This window comes from Rattus norvegicus, chromosome 1 (genome assembly GCF_036323735.1).
Source record: "Rattus norvegicus strain BN/NHsdMcwi chromosome 1, GRCr8, whole genome shotgun sequence".
NCBI lineage: Eukaryota > Metazoa > Chordata > Mammalia > Rodentia > Muridae > Rattus > Rattus norvegicus.
The window spans coordinates 117312799-117330747 of NC_086019.1; the positions used below are offsets into that span (position 1 = coordinate 117312799).

At 38.2% G+C, this 17949-nt stretch overlaps 1 protein-coding gene across 2 annotated transcripts in view; it reads right to left on the bottom strand.

The window, feature by feature from the left end:
- The window catches only part of Gabrg3 (gamma-aminobutyric acid type A receptor subunit gamma 3), a 623439-nt gene that overhangs the window by 549467 nt on the left and 56023 nt on the right, over positions 1-17949 (bottom strand). For both annotated transcript variants that reach the window (XM_017589765.3, NM_024370.3), the window contains exon 3: positions 4679-4746. In XM_017589765.3, coding sequence (XP_017445254.1) covers positions 4679-4746 — 68 coding nt within the window. The remainder of the gene's footprint in view (positions 1-4678; positions 4747-17949) is intronic.

Below are 17949 nucleotides of genomic sequence, written 5' to 3' on the forward strand. Positions count from 1 at the left end.
CTTGGACCTACTCAACCACATAGAGATAAAGGCCATGTCATGATAGGTCATGATAGCACCAGTTAGGCTTCTATTTCCTCACCAGAAAATTGATTTCTCAGAAATCATGTGACTGGCAGTATGCTAATCTAACTGATAATCATGGAAAGCCAGTAACTTTTCCAATGAGATTTTGTTTTTTGTTTTTTGTTTTTAAATTGGTGCATCATTAACTGTTTGTCTGTCTTCAATTGGGTCTGAATATGAAAATTAGGTGCATTTTCTCCCTTGTCCTTTTTCCTCCTTTCCTCACTAACCCAAGTTATATGAACTAGTCATTCAATAAACACGCTGTCCTCCCACACAGTCTCCTGGATCATTTATACCCTCCCTACTCATCTCCACCTGAGACTGTGATCCAGATATCCTCTGTGCCCTGAGACTACTGGTGTTCAAAGGCTGATGAGGGCACAGCATGCTACCAGTTCTGAATACTTAGGTCATAAGTCACAAGGTTAGATATCATAAGGTATAATCTAGTGATGTCTAGCCTGTTGCTGTGCCTTCTCAGCCATCTGCTTGCTATTCCTTAAGTCTCATTGATTGGGCTTCCACAGATGAGCTTTTGACAGAATATTTAAGGAAAAAAGAATCAGTGTAGAGCCACACAGAGTATAGCTACAGTAGTCCTGCAGCATCTAGGGAAAGTGAAGGTACAGAGCTCTCATAAGACCAGTTCAGTGTTTCCCAGGGTTAGCAGACAGAAAAGGAACATACTATATACTAAATAAAGATATGTTTCTACATGACCCATATTGCTACACCAAGTTCAGGGTGCAAAGAAAGAACCATCCTGTCAGCGTGAACTTTTAGGGTTCTCTGTACTTTGTGTCCAATTTTTCAGGAGACAAAATTAAATATTTCAATTTTCAGAAAGAAAAAGTAATCTTAACCCTGCAACATGCTGAACTCTCATCATCCCAGTGCATAGGTAAAGTGGTAATTCTATAGCATACACAGCTGCATTTCACTCCATTGCCTAGTGGACGTCCCGGGGTGACCAGCAAGCTGATCATACTTAATATCCTCCCTACAAGATAGCAAGGAACTTCATTTAACTCAACACAGATAAGAACAATGGGCAGTCCACAGTACAACACCCTGGAGATTAAACTTTCTGAAAAAGCTACTTCAATTGGAGATTCTCAAAACCGAACTTACTTGATCCTGAATAATCTGTGACTTCCAGGATCTGCACACATCAAACTACATTGCAGTGACCAACACAGGATGCTATGACTACTCTGCTTAAAGTAATATTCTCTGGTCCCAAAGGGAGTAAGCACTAACAACTGCAGTACATCAATGTCAGTCTGTGAAATGGACCGAACTGTACCTGTGCTTCACTGACTAGATGGAAGTTCTGAAATTAAAACCCCAGTCTTCAAAAGGTCAATTAAAATCTCATGAGATGCCTGCATTAGCTAGCAACCATTATCTTTCTTAATTGGCTGATTGCTAAGTGACTATTTGGGGGAAATCCTATAATCTTACCAAAATTTAACAGTATGTCTAAAGCTAAATAAAAACCTTATATCCCGAAGCCCTGAAAACTACGCCTTCAAATGATGCTTTTTCCCATAATACCTTCTGAAACTGGGTTGCTTTAATTTCTGTCATCCTTTTATTGCTGACTCAACCCTCATTACCCACTTACCATCAGTCATCTACTCAATACTTTTTTTTTTTTGGTTAGGGCTACATTTCACTTTTGAGTATCTTATTTTCTGAAACTATGGTGCAGTTTCACAAGTGTGTGAATCGAGTCCTTGGCGATTCTCACTCTCCAGCAGCAAAAGGACTTTTGAGAAGCATCTTTGAGGTTGTCTCAGGAGGTCAATGTGGTCTCTCAAGAGGTCAGCCATGCTTCTACCCACAAGCTCAAGGGTGGGTCTAAATCCACTCTAGCACCTGATTTATTTCTGCCTTTGCCTCCCTCAGAGCAGAACTCTCTTTGTCTTGCTTCACCTGCTTCCAGCATAATGCCAAACATACAATAGAAAATATTTAATGACTGAACAAACAGAAATACAGAGAGATCCATCAACAGAGAATATAGCAATTGCATATTGGTGTGGAAGCCAAGCCCATTTACATTCTGTGATGTTGCAATATCCTCAGTCCTTGTTTTGTGTTTTGTTGTTTTGTTTTGTTTTGTTGTGGGTTTTTTCAATGGTTTGTTTGTTTATTTGTTTGTTTGTTAGTTTTTGAGGCAGAGTCTCACTCCTTAAGTAAGGCAGGTCTGAAATTCAGAATCCTCTTGCCTCAGACTTCTAGCGATGGCATGACAGGTACTCACCAAGACTGAGAGGTGTTTCCTAAAGATGCTCTAGCTCATCCTATGCTTCATGGTACTGTGTCAAGATGGTGCACCTCATCTCTGCCTCAGGAGGTCAGATACAGGAATCCCTTAGAAAAAATTAGCCCTGCTGAAATTTGATATTAAACATGCCACTATTCCAGAGTAAAATGCATCTGTGGTTCAGCTTGTTCGTTGTTTCCTAAAAAGGAGTTTCATTTTTCTGAATAAAGGCGAGCCAACTGTACCTTTCAATGTAGGAGATACAAGACCTAAGTAACATAGAAACATAGGCACCTTCTTCTGAAGGGCTCACAATGCCTTCAACCAATTTGAGGATCACTATTTCTAAACTTTAAAGTTACATGTATCTGTGTGTTTGCATATGTGTTGTGAGTATATGTGTATACATGTGTATATAAGCATGAATGCTACAGTGGATGAAAGTCACAAGAAAACTTGTGGGAGACAGTTCTTTCCTTCTACCTATAAGTTCCAAAAATTAAACTTAGGGCTTCAGACTTAGCAAATGCCTTTACCTGTTGAGTCATCTTGTCATCCCTTATTAAGGTTATTCTTTACCATTTGGTGGAAACGCCAGAATCCAAGATTTTAATTCTAACATAGGGGATCAAAGAAGGTAGAAAGGCACTTGCTTAGCATGCCCAAAGCATGATCCACAGCACTGCATAAACCAAGAATGGTGGCACATGCCTATAATCCCATCATTCAGATCAGAAGTTCAAGATAATCTTGGTTGCATAGAAATTCCAGGGACAGCCAGGGACACATGATACTATATTTCAAAAAAATCATAAAAGGATGAAACAAGAATTACCGAGTTCTTATGACATTTGTACCAATTCATGGAATACATGTTCAGGAAGGCTTTTACCCTTTTACAGACCTAAGATAAGAGGCCTCAATCTCCCAGGCCCAGGGATATTTCTTATTCAACATTCACTCATCTCCTATTGAGTCATACAAGGGACATTGCAAGGCTGTCCCCATTGGTAAATGACCATGCTGATGTCATTGGAAAAGTCTATTCCAACATTGCCAACCTGGTAACCTGTCTCGAATGAATTTGACCCTAGTTGAAGTCCTTGTCTTCTCTGCATAATGTCACTTAGGGACCTCCTCTGGCACATTTGATTTCCTCACAAAATGCCCAACCAGAATTATGAGCAGAAAGGGCATCTTCAAGCTCCAAGAGCTTGATACACCTCCAGACCCACCAGTGTACCATCCTCACTAAAGTAATGTGTAGCCGTAGAGAAATGCTCAGTGTTAGAGAAAAATCAGAGTGAGACACAAAGGCACTAAAAAGTTGTGTGGATCAAAGGCAACCAAACTAAATCCCAGAGTAAGAAACAAATATATTACAAATGAATACTTTCAGCGGAGTAATTACTTCCCAGCTAAGAGAAGATTACATTTTTTAAAATTGATTTTAATACACCAGCCATTTCTAGTCCGGGCATTGTATGAAGCAAGTTTCTTTTATTCACTTCATCTGTCTGCTCATACTTAGAGATGACATTGATAACACGTTTTTGTTTGGAGGGTTTGTTTTTGATGCTACAGATTGCACATGGAACCTCACACAAGCTACCATTCTACCAGAAGCCATACCTTTAAGATTTCTCTTAAAGAGAATCATGTATAACATAATTTTACCATGACATGGACACCTCCTGTGAGAAATGGATACTTTCCATATCTGACAACTGCTACTGATTTCACAGTATTCATCTGATGCACAAAACACTACAAATCAAAGACACGCGCTGGCATGCTGGGAATTCCATGTCCTTTCTCTTAGACATCTCCCAGACTCAGAGGAACTAGGCAGGGAGAAGCGCCATGTGGGACATTGTTTCCAACATCAAGTGACCTGCTCTGGGACTCCTACATGTGTCTAATCGAGAGACACACCACAGTTGGCAGATATGTCAGGTGGCTTGGTAATGCATTCTATTACAGCATTGCATGCTTAGCAACTAAGCACTGTCCATGTGGAATGATTTCTCTCACTGGACTTATGTGCATCCCTAATATTCATGAGGTCGGATAAAGCCAATGCCTATACAACTCTAAATTATCCCATCCGAAAGGCATTGCTATCTATATATGTGACAGTGGGAACAGTTAGCTCACTACTGGGGTCAAAACCTGTCGCCTCTGACTCTTAAAGACTATTTTCAATAGCATGGCACTTAACACTTGAGTCAACAGTGGGCTTTAAACCTGCTTAATAAAACTGCAGGAGAAATTCAGAGGGGACTGTAAGCATGAAGGCACACATGAGCCACGGAGTTAAACACAGGTGCTTCTTACCATGTTTATGGATGACACAGGACCAATGCTGTTAACATAAATGTCCACATCGATCACAGTTGGTTTTACTGTGGGGAAAAAAATACATATATGTTAGTACTTTATGGTACAGTGAGAAATGGAGAACACAACCCAATCCGTGTCTGGAGGACTCAGTCACTAATGGCACAGGCCTATGCTGCTCAGGTGGGTGGATTTCTTTTGGGGACTTCATTTGCATTTAAAACTAAACTCATCCTGCCTTCTTAAAATTTCAAAGGAAGAGAGATTCTGACTTGTATTTATTTAGCTGTAGGAAAATAAGGCAGCTACCCACTGCAAATTGCCAGTAACAGATGACTATAAAGATATTCTATGTTACTTAAGTTGATTTTCATGGCAAAGAAATGAGATTAAATATGAGACATCGCATAAGTAATTTAATGTCAAACTTGCTATAAACCTAAATCATGAGATGAGCAATATCAGTGGTAGATTAAAAAAAGAAAAGAAAAGAAAAGAAAAAAACCTAGTTTCAAAGCAAAGTTCTAGTTGCTCCAAACACCAAAGAAAAAAATTAAAATCTGACTTATCATTATCATCATTATCATTTAAGGAGACATATACATGTCTAGCACAGAGTTAAATTGCTATAGTCAAAAAAAGTAAAAATTAGGGGAATAAAAACCTGACCTTTTCAAGTACGAATGTGCACAGTTCCTGTGAGCAGCACACATTCAGGTTAAAGTTGATGCAGAGCTCCTGAGTGCATCACACAAGTCTGAGCCTGCACAGCTCCTGTGACCAGCACACACACTGCACGCTAACTGGTTAATTTAGGTTCAAGAAGGCCAGTTCCTCTTCCCTTGCCTACAGTGGGACTGAACCCCACCAATGAGACAGGGAGTTGCTGAGCCCGAGCCCAGGGTCCAATGGCCTCTTCAGGAGGGAACCTCTTTATCACCATTCAGGGAATGACGAAGGAGAGAACGGAGCCAATTTAAGAATATGTCTGCCCAGGAGGAATATAAACAAGATGCATGAACTTTTCCTGCATGAGGTTTCCATGGAAACAAGATTGTTTGCTTCTGCATTCTTTCAATGGGCTTCCTGCAGTTTTGCTAAATAACTGTTCATTCACAAATGGACTCCTTTTGCTTCTGGAACTAAGTAGTATCAGAATTTCCAAGCTCATAAACTCAAGAAACGTATAGCCAGAACAGTAGTTTTCAGACTTTCCTGAGATGAAAACAATTTTCATGATTTTGAGCTAACTCCCTGAACATCTGTCAACACCACTAGGCAGTGTTAGTTCCAAAGAGCTATTGACATTTTGGACAAAAGCCCCAACACAATTCTGCCACTATACACATGACAAATTTCAGATAAGCATGCTCTAAACCCAAAACTAGGATTCTCTAATTATCAAAATGATAAATAGTACCTTCTTTGCCTTCACTGGATTCCTCGGTGTTCTGTTTTCACACACAACAGCCTTAGATTATGCTATGCAGACTGTGTGACATTAGCCAAGACATTTTGCAAATGGCTTTTTGGGTTGTTTCAGAGTATTTATTAGAGTCTGGGTTTGAAGAGTTTGTTAATCTCATTAAATTAAAACTGCTTTTAGACACAAAGCCTGAATGGTGGAAAGTGGAAAGTGTGAAATGTATTGAGTGCAATCAATCACATAGCAAAGGTTTTAAGAAAGGCATTTGGAATACAGACACATGCAAACACCCATACACTCATAAATACTGGGGGAGCCACTGCTTTTAGTGGCTATCACTAAGCAAAGTCATAATAATGTCAGTGTCATATTTTAGAATGCCATCTGACAGCTGTGCCCAGGACACAGTTGCTAATTCAGACACTACAGATACAGTTCTGACAAAAGGCTTGCAAGAAAATCATCAGACATCTAAATAGGAAAAATAGTAGTGTTTTGGACATACAATGCTAGAAAAACTAGATATTCAAGAGAAAAGGTATAAATTTAGACCCTTATACCTCACTTCATATCCAAAAATAAACTCAAAGTAGGTTAAATAACTAACTATACCTAAAACTATAGAAATATTAGAATTAAAGATGGGAGGGGGTGCTGTGATATTTAGTTTTGTGATGGTGTCTTGCATTCACTATCAATATCTCTGACAACTATATAAATTTTACCACACCAAACCTAAACCTTTGTATGAAAGGAAGAGCAGAAGGAAACAGCCAGCCTATCATGGACAAGTCACTTGCAAGATGTGTATTGTGACGGTTGACAAGAATAGCCCCTGTCACCCACAGGGTACTTGAATAGAATTAAGCACCATTAATGATAAGGAAAGTTACGCAGGCACTGTGGATGAGAGTATGGTAGTTCTCAAAATATTAAACAGAATTGCTGCAAGGTATAACCTCCAACATCTGTGTATTTTACCAACAGAAATGCAAAGGACTCAACAGATACTTGTATGTGCACACTCGCACTAAGGCCATTCTCTATAACTAAAAAAGCAGAAATAACTCATGTTCACAAAAGATGAATGGATAATCAGAGTGGGAATATGATGCAATTTTATTTAATCTTCAAAAAGAATGAAATTTTGACACATGGTACACCATGGATGAATGATGAAGGCATTATACTGAATAAATGATTCCATTACAACGCAAATACTATATGAGTCCAGAATACTCCCACTTAGTGAAATTCATGGAAACGTAAGTGGAATCGTGGTTGCCAGAAGTGATAGAGTGGGGAGTAATGCATATAGAGTTTCAATTCTGGAAGACAAAGAGTTCAGGAGGTGGATAGTCATGATACTCAATGCTACTAACTTTTACTTCAACAAAAGTAGTTAAGATGACAAGTTTTGTGACATATTGTAGCAGGAAATATTTTTAAAAAATGAACACCATCTCATGCTAGCACCAGCACCAGCGAACCCCATGGCACCAATGGAGTGTTCTCATCTCTATAGACTTTCTGACCCAAAGCTCCTGAAATGTCTATACTTGACTTACTAAATTCCCATGCCAGGTTGCTGCCACACCAGCCCCATGCAGAGACTGCCCATCTTGCAGTTAGCTGTCACAAATCTCTGTAACCCAGTAAAATCAAAACTCTAATGGCTTATAATTTATCAATTAGATTTATATCAGTAACTTCTCACCCTACAAAACATCCACACAATAAACTCAGAGCCAACTGATAGTGATACAAATTGCCCACTTAGATAAGACAAATTGTCCTATAATTATCCATCTGGTATAAGATATTCATAGCTATCTGTGGATATTTAAAGTCACGTGGATCTGGGTCGTCCTTCTCTTCCTCCATCTTCCTTCCTCCTCCCTCTCTGTACTCTCTGTCCCATCTCTAAAGTTCTCATCCTGCCTTTTTTTTTCACTACCCAATCACAGGCCTTGCCTTATCTTGTGCCTGCCCTCAAATAAATATAATATAAAATATAAATATATATAAATATCAACCCACAACATATACCATAAATTATATATAAATAAATGCATGGATATTAACCATAATAATGATCTCAAAACCAAGCCCTAGACAATGAAAAGAAGGATGAGATATTTCAGAAGTTGGAAAGAATAACATCAGAAGGGACCAGTTTTCTGGGTGAGATGGAACAAATTCTATCGTAAACAGTATAGAAAAATGGGTGCCATTTATTGGTTGAAAAATAAATTCATTTGCAATTCTTCATTTGAGATCTTTCATAGCCTATCTGAGTATTAATTTTCTAAAAAGTTAGGGTTAGTAGGTGTGAAAGGATTGTGTTCCCAGGAATACTGGGAAAGCCTTGAGAAACCTTAAAACACAGTCCTCCCTTCAGAGGTTGCTGTGGCCCTAAAAGGACAGTGTAGCCTACATTTATTCCTCAGCTCAATCACAAACACATATCAGATGCACAATATTTAGGTTTTTTTCTGTTTGTTTTTCCTTTACTCCACCATGCTATTTCTCACACTACTTTAGGCAACCGAGGAAAGAACTGTGAGTTACTATTTGAACTGTCAGTAAAGAGAGAAACTTCAGTGACCAAGAGAAGGGCACCAGTCCAGCCTCTGTACATGCCACACAGGTTTAGAGTGGTGCCAGGAGCCTCTTAGCCTGGAGAGGGTAGTAGTAGGGGCATAGAGTGGGACTCTGATGTGACTTTAAAGTCTGAGGGTCTCTGGACTTTCTAGCTCTCTAACTGTACTAAAATGCTGATGATAACTTCTAAAAGTCCTAAAAAAATCATTCTTGCTCTTTCTGAGAGTAAAAGGCTGCTGGTTTAGGTGCTTGTCACCTGCAGCCTAACAGTGGGGGATTAATATAACAGGCCTTTGTTCTATCTCAGCAGGAACTGTGTAGCTCTAACTTTCAGCCTGCTAGTTGGAAGTCGCAGGAACAAAAAAGGACTCTTTGAAAAGTGATTACAGAATTTATTACTAAGTTGTAAGAAGTTTCCTATGAAAGCTAAGGGGGAAAGCAGAAAGATCCTAAGTGGGGAAAGGCAAAAAATTCCTCTCTATTCTAATCTCTGTGTCCTCAGTACTTATATATCTTCCAGAATACATGATCATATGTTAAAAAATTCATCACAAGTTCACACACAAAATCAAATCATAAATTGAAATAGAAGTTTACAACAGAGAATGTTTACATGTATATCCATTAGGAGTAATTATCTGGCTAAACATCCATCACTTGTCACAGCTCCACAGGTTCACTGAAGGTTTAAAGCCATGCCTAAGTTATTAGTGAAGTTTTGTATAGATAAATCCAGTCAATATTTTATCTTCTGCCTAACATCTATAATAAATCATTAGTTTCCTGTTTATAACTTTCGGTTAATTGTTTTACAACCTCTTGGAATGTGCTCTGAGTAGGAGAAAGTCTGGTTACTATCTAAGAGCAATTAACTGGTGACACTAAGTAGACTGGCAGAGTTCTCATTGCAGTTTTGACTCTCAGGAAAGGACCTAATAGCAGTTCCAGTATAAAAGAGCTTAATAATCACTGATATAACTTTATTAGGAACTCTTATAGGGTTATCATTAAGACTTAAGAAGTCATCTATTTGTCTATATAGCATTACTACAAGACAGTACATCATAGATCTGCAGAGATCTGCTTGAAAGTGATGGGCCTAGTCATTATTATATATGTTTAATAATAACAGGAAAAACATTAATAGCAGGAATCTTTCCTAAAATTAATTCTCTTATGGCTTTGCAATTTAAGAGCAAATCTGTCACAGATTATATTATAATCTAAGGCAGACCATCTCAGGAAGATCACCTGCTAGTTATTAGCTTGCCCCATTATGACTCCTACAGAGTGGGTGATCTGATAATGAACAGAGAGACAGGTAGCCGACCCTTAGTCTCTAGAGTCTGTAGATAACTGTACTCTCTCCTGATTATTGCCATCACCACAGGAATGCTATCATGGTAAAAACTGAAAAGAAAAAATTAAGGACAGTTCATCCCTCTGACACTTGATATTAAAATCTTTTTTGCAGTTAGAGCTTTGTATTAAGCAACCTTTTGTGAGAAAAAATACATTTTTATTTCCAACAAGTTTAAGTCATCGTCTCTGTTCAGATATCACATGAATACTTCCTAGGATATGTCTAAAATTCCAATGAGAGAAAACGAGAGAGAGAATTCTCTTTAATTCACCACCAGTTTCCTATTTCTCAAATTAACACCACAGCAATTCCTTGATAACTCTTGGTTCCAGGACCCTCACAGATATAGAATCCTTGCATGCCCAAGTCCCTTATATAAAATTGTACATTTTCATATAACCTATACAAAACATATTCAAACACTTCTAGATAACATAGGGACTACTATGCAAACATTATGCAAATAACTGTTTATTCTGCATGAGTAATTTAAATATGTTTTCCTCTGTAGTCCAGATCTATCCACAGCTGGCTAAATCTACAGTTGTAACCAGTGGGGACAGAAGGTAGATGGCATTTAAATGTTAATAAATGTTTTTAATTTTCCTACATTTAGCTCTTTCTTTTTCAGCCCGGGGCCTATTAGGAGTCATCAGTCTTATTTATTAAGTTAAGAAATACCACTGTAAAACAAGAGCATCTGTGGTCTTCACTCATGGAGAGGATTACAAGCTGATTCGAAAGCATTGCTTGGCTTTTTCCAAGGTAAATGGAAAAGCATGCCAGGATGGTTTCTAAAATCCTCAAGAAAGTCTAAATCTTGATTTAGGGATTAGGAACACATCATTATGACAGAACACATGGAAGGGTACATCAGGTCCTGGATTCAACCTCAACAGTTAAAAACAAAACAAAACCCACACAGCAGCAGCAACAACAACAACAACCAAATTGTGACAAACCATAGATACACACCATAGCGTACGTTGCTGTCAGGCAGCATTTGCTAGAACCCGTTAGGCTCAGAATTTGGGCAGACAGTACAAAAGGCAGGAGAAACAGAAGCTGTGCTTGGCTCATATGGACACATCTGAAGCTCTTCTTACAGGGGAGGCAGAAAAGCATGAATCTACCCACAAAGAATGGATTCAAACAGAACCCATACCATGTTTAAGTGACAAGGCTAAACACACGAGTTCCAGATATCTGATTTTTATTGACCTGAGTCTTTTGACTGGTACCTTGTTAGGAGAAGTGATTCCTTGGTATCTGTGGTTCTTGAAGGAAAATATATTTTACATGAAGTAACTGTGAAGCAAGACCCTTCTTTGAACCTATATATTATATGATCACTCTCTGTTTTAGGCCAAGAACTCTTGTTTCCCAAACATGAGCTGGTTTCTGGAGAGCAAAGTTTTCTGATTCACCATGTTCCTCCTGTAGCTTCACACACAGAAAGGAGTCACTGATATTGTGGTCCCAATGACAGCTCTAGAAAGTAGGGCTGTACAACTTTTATAATTATTTGGCTTGTGCGTGTTAAATGATCACCTGAGCTTGAGAACTGTAATATGATGAAGAACCTTAAACATCCTTCAGAACATGAAGACAACTCTGAGTTGATCCAAGACGTCAAATAGGCAAAGCTCTGATAAAATAAGGACACTCATGACAGTAAGTATCTGTTCCCAGATTTTGTCTTCCTTGCTAGAAAAATGCTGAAAGTGATATTGGGACAGAAAACAAAGGAAGTTGCATTCATTCATAAATAAACAAGAAATAGGCAATGACAGAAACACAGATTAAAATACTCGTTATAATGACTGCATATATAATAAAATATAACAATATAATATTGGATATAATGAGTGCTCAGAGGGATAGGTGCTGCCGTGGGGTTGCACAGGCATTTGAGACTATGCATAGGAAATAACCCTTAAGATATCCCATAGATGGTACCAGGAGGAAAGGCATGTAAACTGTAAGTGAAGTACCATGGTCAATGGATCACACCAGATGACTACAACCAGGTCTGAAATGTGGAAGATTCGCAAAATCTCTGTCTTAGTCCCTCTATACCAAATGGCCGCTAACAAAGCCGATTCAGATGAGCAGAATGTAGTTTTGCTGTCTCACAATAAATAGTAAATGCTCAGTACCTTACAGCTAGATCAGTTAGACTTCTGTCTTTCTAGCCATGCTCACCTTCTAACTTGACCTAGTCATTACATTTCTATTTTATAAAAGATTAAGTATGAAAAGCTTAAATATGGACAACTTAAATTTAAAAGATATAAAATGTAAAAGATACAAGGTAAATAACACTAATGTATAAAGGCTACTTCAAGTAGCTGGGAATTGGCCTTCCAATTTCCAGTCTTTGGGAGCAAGAGTAGAAATCCTATCACTCCCTGTACCAGCTGTCCATTCTTTTATATAAGCTACTAATCCTATTGGGCACTAAACAGACTGATCTCTAGTCCATCACATGTTGTGATCTCTACTGCATTAGTTCCTTCTACCAGTGGCCACAGAGATGAGGGACAAGTAGCTATCAGTAAATGGTACTTGCATACAATCCCATTTTGGTTCCCATTCTACAGATAGGAACCTGAGGCAGAAGTGTATGGACTGTGTTGGGTGGCTTTCCAAGATGCTGCAGCCTGAGTAGAGGAGAAAGCTAGGATTCTGAATTCAACTTCTAAATTCTCTACTTTGGCAGAAAGGCTTAATGGTATTTTGCAGAAAAAAGAATTCAGTGAGAATATACTATTATTTTTAGTATCCATCATCTTCATAATCATGACCATAATTATCACCACAAGTAATCACTGCAGGCTCCTTTAAATTCAATTTTTCTGTCTCTATGGCTTACATTAGATCTGTGGTTAATGTGTAAGTGGTAGCATGCATTTTCCCAACTTGAAAAAGTCTAGCTTTGGGGAAATGTTTGAAGAACTACAATAAGAAGTACATGCTAATCAGAAAGAGCTGCCAACTCCCTGGGTCAATGCAAAACTGACTCAGCTGATCACTGGAAGGCCAATATGGGTGAAGTCAGCATTATTGCTGGTCCCATTCCTGCTCTGTGAGAAGATTATCGAGCCATCTGGTTCTGCTTCTTAGGGCATACACCAGATCCAACCTCTCTTACTCCCGGAACTGTAGGTGGCAACTCTGAACCTTACAGTCTCATTGTACATATACTTTCCATACATGACCCTGGGAAGCTAGAGGGAGTTCACCAAGACCAAGAAAGGTATGTCACTGTCAGATTTGAGAAATATGCAATAAGGCAACCAAGTGATCCACATCATTGTTAATGGAAGCAAAACAAAAAGGCTTAGACTGCATTTTCAAAACAGAAGAAAACATAAGATAATAATTCTGAGCCACCATATTCCAGATCTTTGACTGGTACTTGCTCAAAAGCTTCTAAACAGCCACCTCTTCAAAGCGTTTATTGGCAAGACTGTAAGGTACAGAAAGCATCTTCTGAGTCTTGCAATCCTAAAACCCCAGCTCTAAGGTCACAGTGTGACCTGCCTAAATAACTGGGACTACTGTGATTTCTCTTCTCTAGCAGGAAACAGACTGCGGAAATCTTTCCACCCAAAGACTAATTCTATTGATTGTAATAGGAAAGGGAAGGTTTAAAGGTCCTTTCATGTCAGTTTCTCTTGGAATCTGTCTAGGAATCCTGTCTCTACATCTGTCTAAGAATATTAAACATAAAAAATGTATGCAATGGCAAAGCATGCCTCTACAGCAGATTCCCAAGGCCATTTGCATTGCACCTTTAAGCAGGGGAAAGTCTGAGGACTACATATGTAGCCCTTAGTAGTTAGAAATTCTCTTCATGCTCTTTAAAGCAATAACGAAGTGACATCAGCAAGAGGCAGATCAGGAAGACCTGGACTCTCTCAACAGAGAGATGGCAGCTCAGTGACAGCACATGAACACATGAACAATTGCCTCTGTGGAAACACCAGGAACTGTAGCAGGGCTCTGGCACCTGTGAAATACATAGCCCACATGGAAAGCCTGGTGTATTGTTTGCTTGATTCCCAACCTTCAGCTTGGCATACTCAAGGGAAATTGCAATCCCAAGCTCCCTGAGGATGATAGATAAAGGCAAGATTTCACCTCCTAGCTTTTGTACACAGAGACTGCTTTCTGCCTTGTCTGAATTTAAAGTTACTAGAAACAGGGTAAGAGTTCAGGTGGCCTCTGAGAACAGTCAACAAGTATATCTGTTTTATACAACTGATGCTAAATTGATATTGGTTTGGCCATCTGAAGGGTAAAGGTGCTCATCATCCTGTCTGAGAAATAGAGTTTGAACTACAGAACTCACATGATAAAAGGAGAGAAATGACCCCTCTAGTTTGTCCTCTTTATGTGGTAACATCTGTGTATCCCTCCTAGAAACAAATAGTTGCTTAAAAAGGACGTACTCTGTGATGATTAAAAGATGAATATTGATTATATAGATAAAGATTGACTGTATAAAGAAAAAAGACTTAGTTACATGCTCTTTCCATGAGGCACACTTAAGATACGTGACAGAACACAGGTTAAATGTTAAATAATTAACAGAAATTTTGTAAAACTGGACACAATCAGAGTAGTAATACTGAACTCTGGACACACGAACTGTCACAAAATTCAAAGAAGGTCAATACAGGATGAGGGAGTGGGTGATGCGACAGGACATAGACATATTAAAAACTGTATGCATATAATATTAGCTTGCTCAGACACAGGAAGATAACAGAGAGGAATGAGGAGCAAAACTCATGGTAAAGGGAAGTAGGAGACAGCAATAGAGACCAGATTCCCTGGAAATCCACCTCTAAGTGTGGGGTTCCCTAACCTTTTCAACCCTGCCTCTCCAGGCTTACTCTTTGTTCTTCTTCAGTCTGCCTGTAGGTGTCCCTCCTCCCAGTCTACCTCCACTATAAAAGGTAGGGATCCTAGGACCTTGTCAGCTTTCCTTTCCAGGCCATCTCTTTTCCTTTGTGTCACATGCTGATCCACAAAAACACTTCCTCCAGTGAACTCCCAGTGGCCACATCAGACAGGAACCCAGGAAGATGATTTTCCCTATCCTTCCTGTCCTCCTTTACAATCTTTCCAGACTCACTTTCAGTCCTGTAACAGTCTGTAAGCAGTCTGCTTACAGAAGCCCATCCTCCCACCTTTCTCTGTATCTTGGGAGTTTCCCCCCTTGATCTGAACCCAAGGTCTCCTTAGTTCATTTATGGCTGTCTTTCCAGAGTTATTTTTTGTCTGTTTCCCAGTTCACCTCCATTTCATGGGGAAGCTATAAGCTATCTCTTGGTACAGACCCAGGTCTTCCTAGATCTTCCCCAAGCCCCTCCCTGTCTTTTTTGCCTAGCCTTTATGAATTCCTTTCTACTACCCTGAGACCTGCAGAAGCATTCCCATAGCCTTCATAATTGCCTAGGATCCAGAAAAGGCAAGAGCAGTCACAAAATAGTATACACACACACAGAGGATCTCATATTAGCATAAAGAAACATCGCAATATTCCATATGCTTCATAACTCCAGATGCCTACACCCCGACCAAAAAAAAAAACCAAAAACCAAAAAACAAAACAAACAAACAAATAAAAAAAAACCTTTAACATGAACAGCCAAGACAATATGCCTCCTCTAGAAGCCAGTAATCCTATTGCAATAGGCCATGAAAGCACAAGGACTTCAAAATAGCAATTATGACCATGTTCAAGGACTTTAAAGAGGGTGTGAATAAATCCCTAATTTAAAGATCTGAAAATGCAAACAGTATAATGAAATAAAACAATTTAAATGCGAAAGTAGAAATTAACATAGAAATAGAATCACTAAATAATCCTCACACCAAAATAAAATTGAAAATGAAAACTTGAGGATGTTAAACAAGAACCTCAGAGTTAAGCCTCGTCACAAATTACAATACATGTAAGAGAAAATCTTAGGTGTTGAAGACAATGTAGAAGAAATTGATAGCTCAGTCAAATAAAGTGTTAAGTCTATAAAAAAATTAGGCACAAATACCAAGGATATGTGGGATACTACGAAATTACTAAATCTACAAATTATAAGGATAGAGGGAAAAGAATGAGCTCAGGTCAAAGGTACAGAAAATACAACAAAATCATAGAAGAAAACTCACAAACTGAAAGAAAGAAGTGCCAATCAAGGTACAGAATCATATAGAACAGTAAATAAATAAGATGAGAAAAAATTCTCTATGACACATACATAATAATAATCATGTACAAATCAAAGAAAGGATAATAAGAACTGCAAAGGAAAGTAACCAAGCCATGTATAAAGACAGACCCATTAGAATGATACCTGACTTCTCAATGGAGTCTCTGAAAGCCAGAAGGCCTTCAGTGAATGGACATTCTTCAAACTCTGAAAGACCACAGATGCCAGCCCAGAGAATTGAACCCAGCAAAACTGTTAATCACAATTGGCAGAGAACATTCCATAACAAAATCTAAATTTGCTTTTTGGCAATTTCTATCCACCAACCAATCCAGCTTTATAGAAGGCACTAGAGGGAAAAATTCAGTCTGAAGAGGTTAACCACACCCAAGAAGATACAAGAAATAAATTATCCAAGAACAATAAATCGAAATTGGGGGAAAAAACCACACCATAGCAACAAAACAGGAATCAATGAGCACTGCTTTTTTGACAACTCACAATATAGATTGTTCAGTTCTCCCATAAAAAGAGACAGACTAACAGACTGGATTACAAAGAGGGATCCATCTTTTTGCTATATCCACAAAACTTACTTCAACATCAAGAGCAGACATCTTTCCAGGTAAAAGAATGTGGAAAAAAAGCATTCCAAGCAAATGGAACAAAAACCAAACAATCAAAATCTCACAACAACAAAAACCTAAGCCAGTGTAGCCATTTTAGTATCTGGAGAAAAAATCCAAAAGAACAAAACAGACTCCAAAGCAAAAACTAACCAAAAGAGATAGGAAAAGGCACTGCCTACCCACTAAAGGAAAAATCTACCAATTGCAATTCTACACATATATGAACCAAGCACAAGGCCACCAAAGTTCATAAAAGAAACAGGTCTACAGTTAAAATCACAAATTAAATATCACACAGTGATAGTGACTTTAACATTCTACTCTCACCAACACACATGCCATCCAGATGAAACCAAACAGAAACGTGCTGGAGTTAAATAATGTCATAAATCAAATGGACCTAGAAGACATCTAGAAAACATTTCACCCAAACACACAAAAGTATTTTTTACAGCAGCTCATGGAACTTTATCCAAATTTGATTAAATACTTGGATAGAAAGCAAAAATGATCAGACCATCACAGATTAAAGCTGGATAGATATTCAAAAAAAGAGAAAAAAAACAGAAAATTTACAAACTCTTGGAAACTTAACAACTCACTTCTGAATGAAAAATGACTCAAAAGAGAAATGAAGAAAGAAATTTAAAATTTTTTAGAATTGAGTTGAAATTAAAACATGATATAGCCAGATAAATGAAACAATAAAGGAAAGTTATAAGAGGCAGGATCTCAATATTAAGTGCCCACATTTAAAAAAACTGAAAAGATATCATACTAGCAACTTAATATCACACATTTTTAACTCTAGAACAATTAGAAAACTAACAAAAATAAAAAATAGTACTGAAATCAATTAAACAGACAAAAATTAAAACAAATGCCATCAATGAAATGAATAGTTGGTTCTCTGAAAAAAATCATAAAGATTGAGAAAACCTTAGCAACATAAACTAAAAGGCAGAGAATATATCTAAACATACAAAATTAAAGATAAAAAGTTGGATATTATGAATTTCACA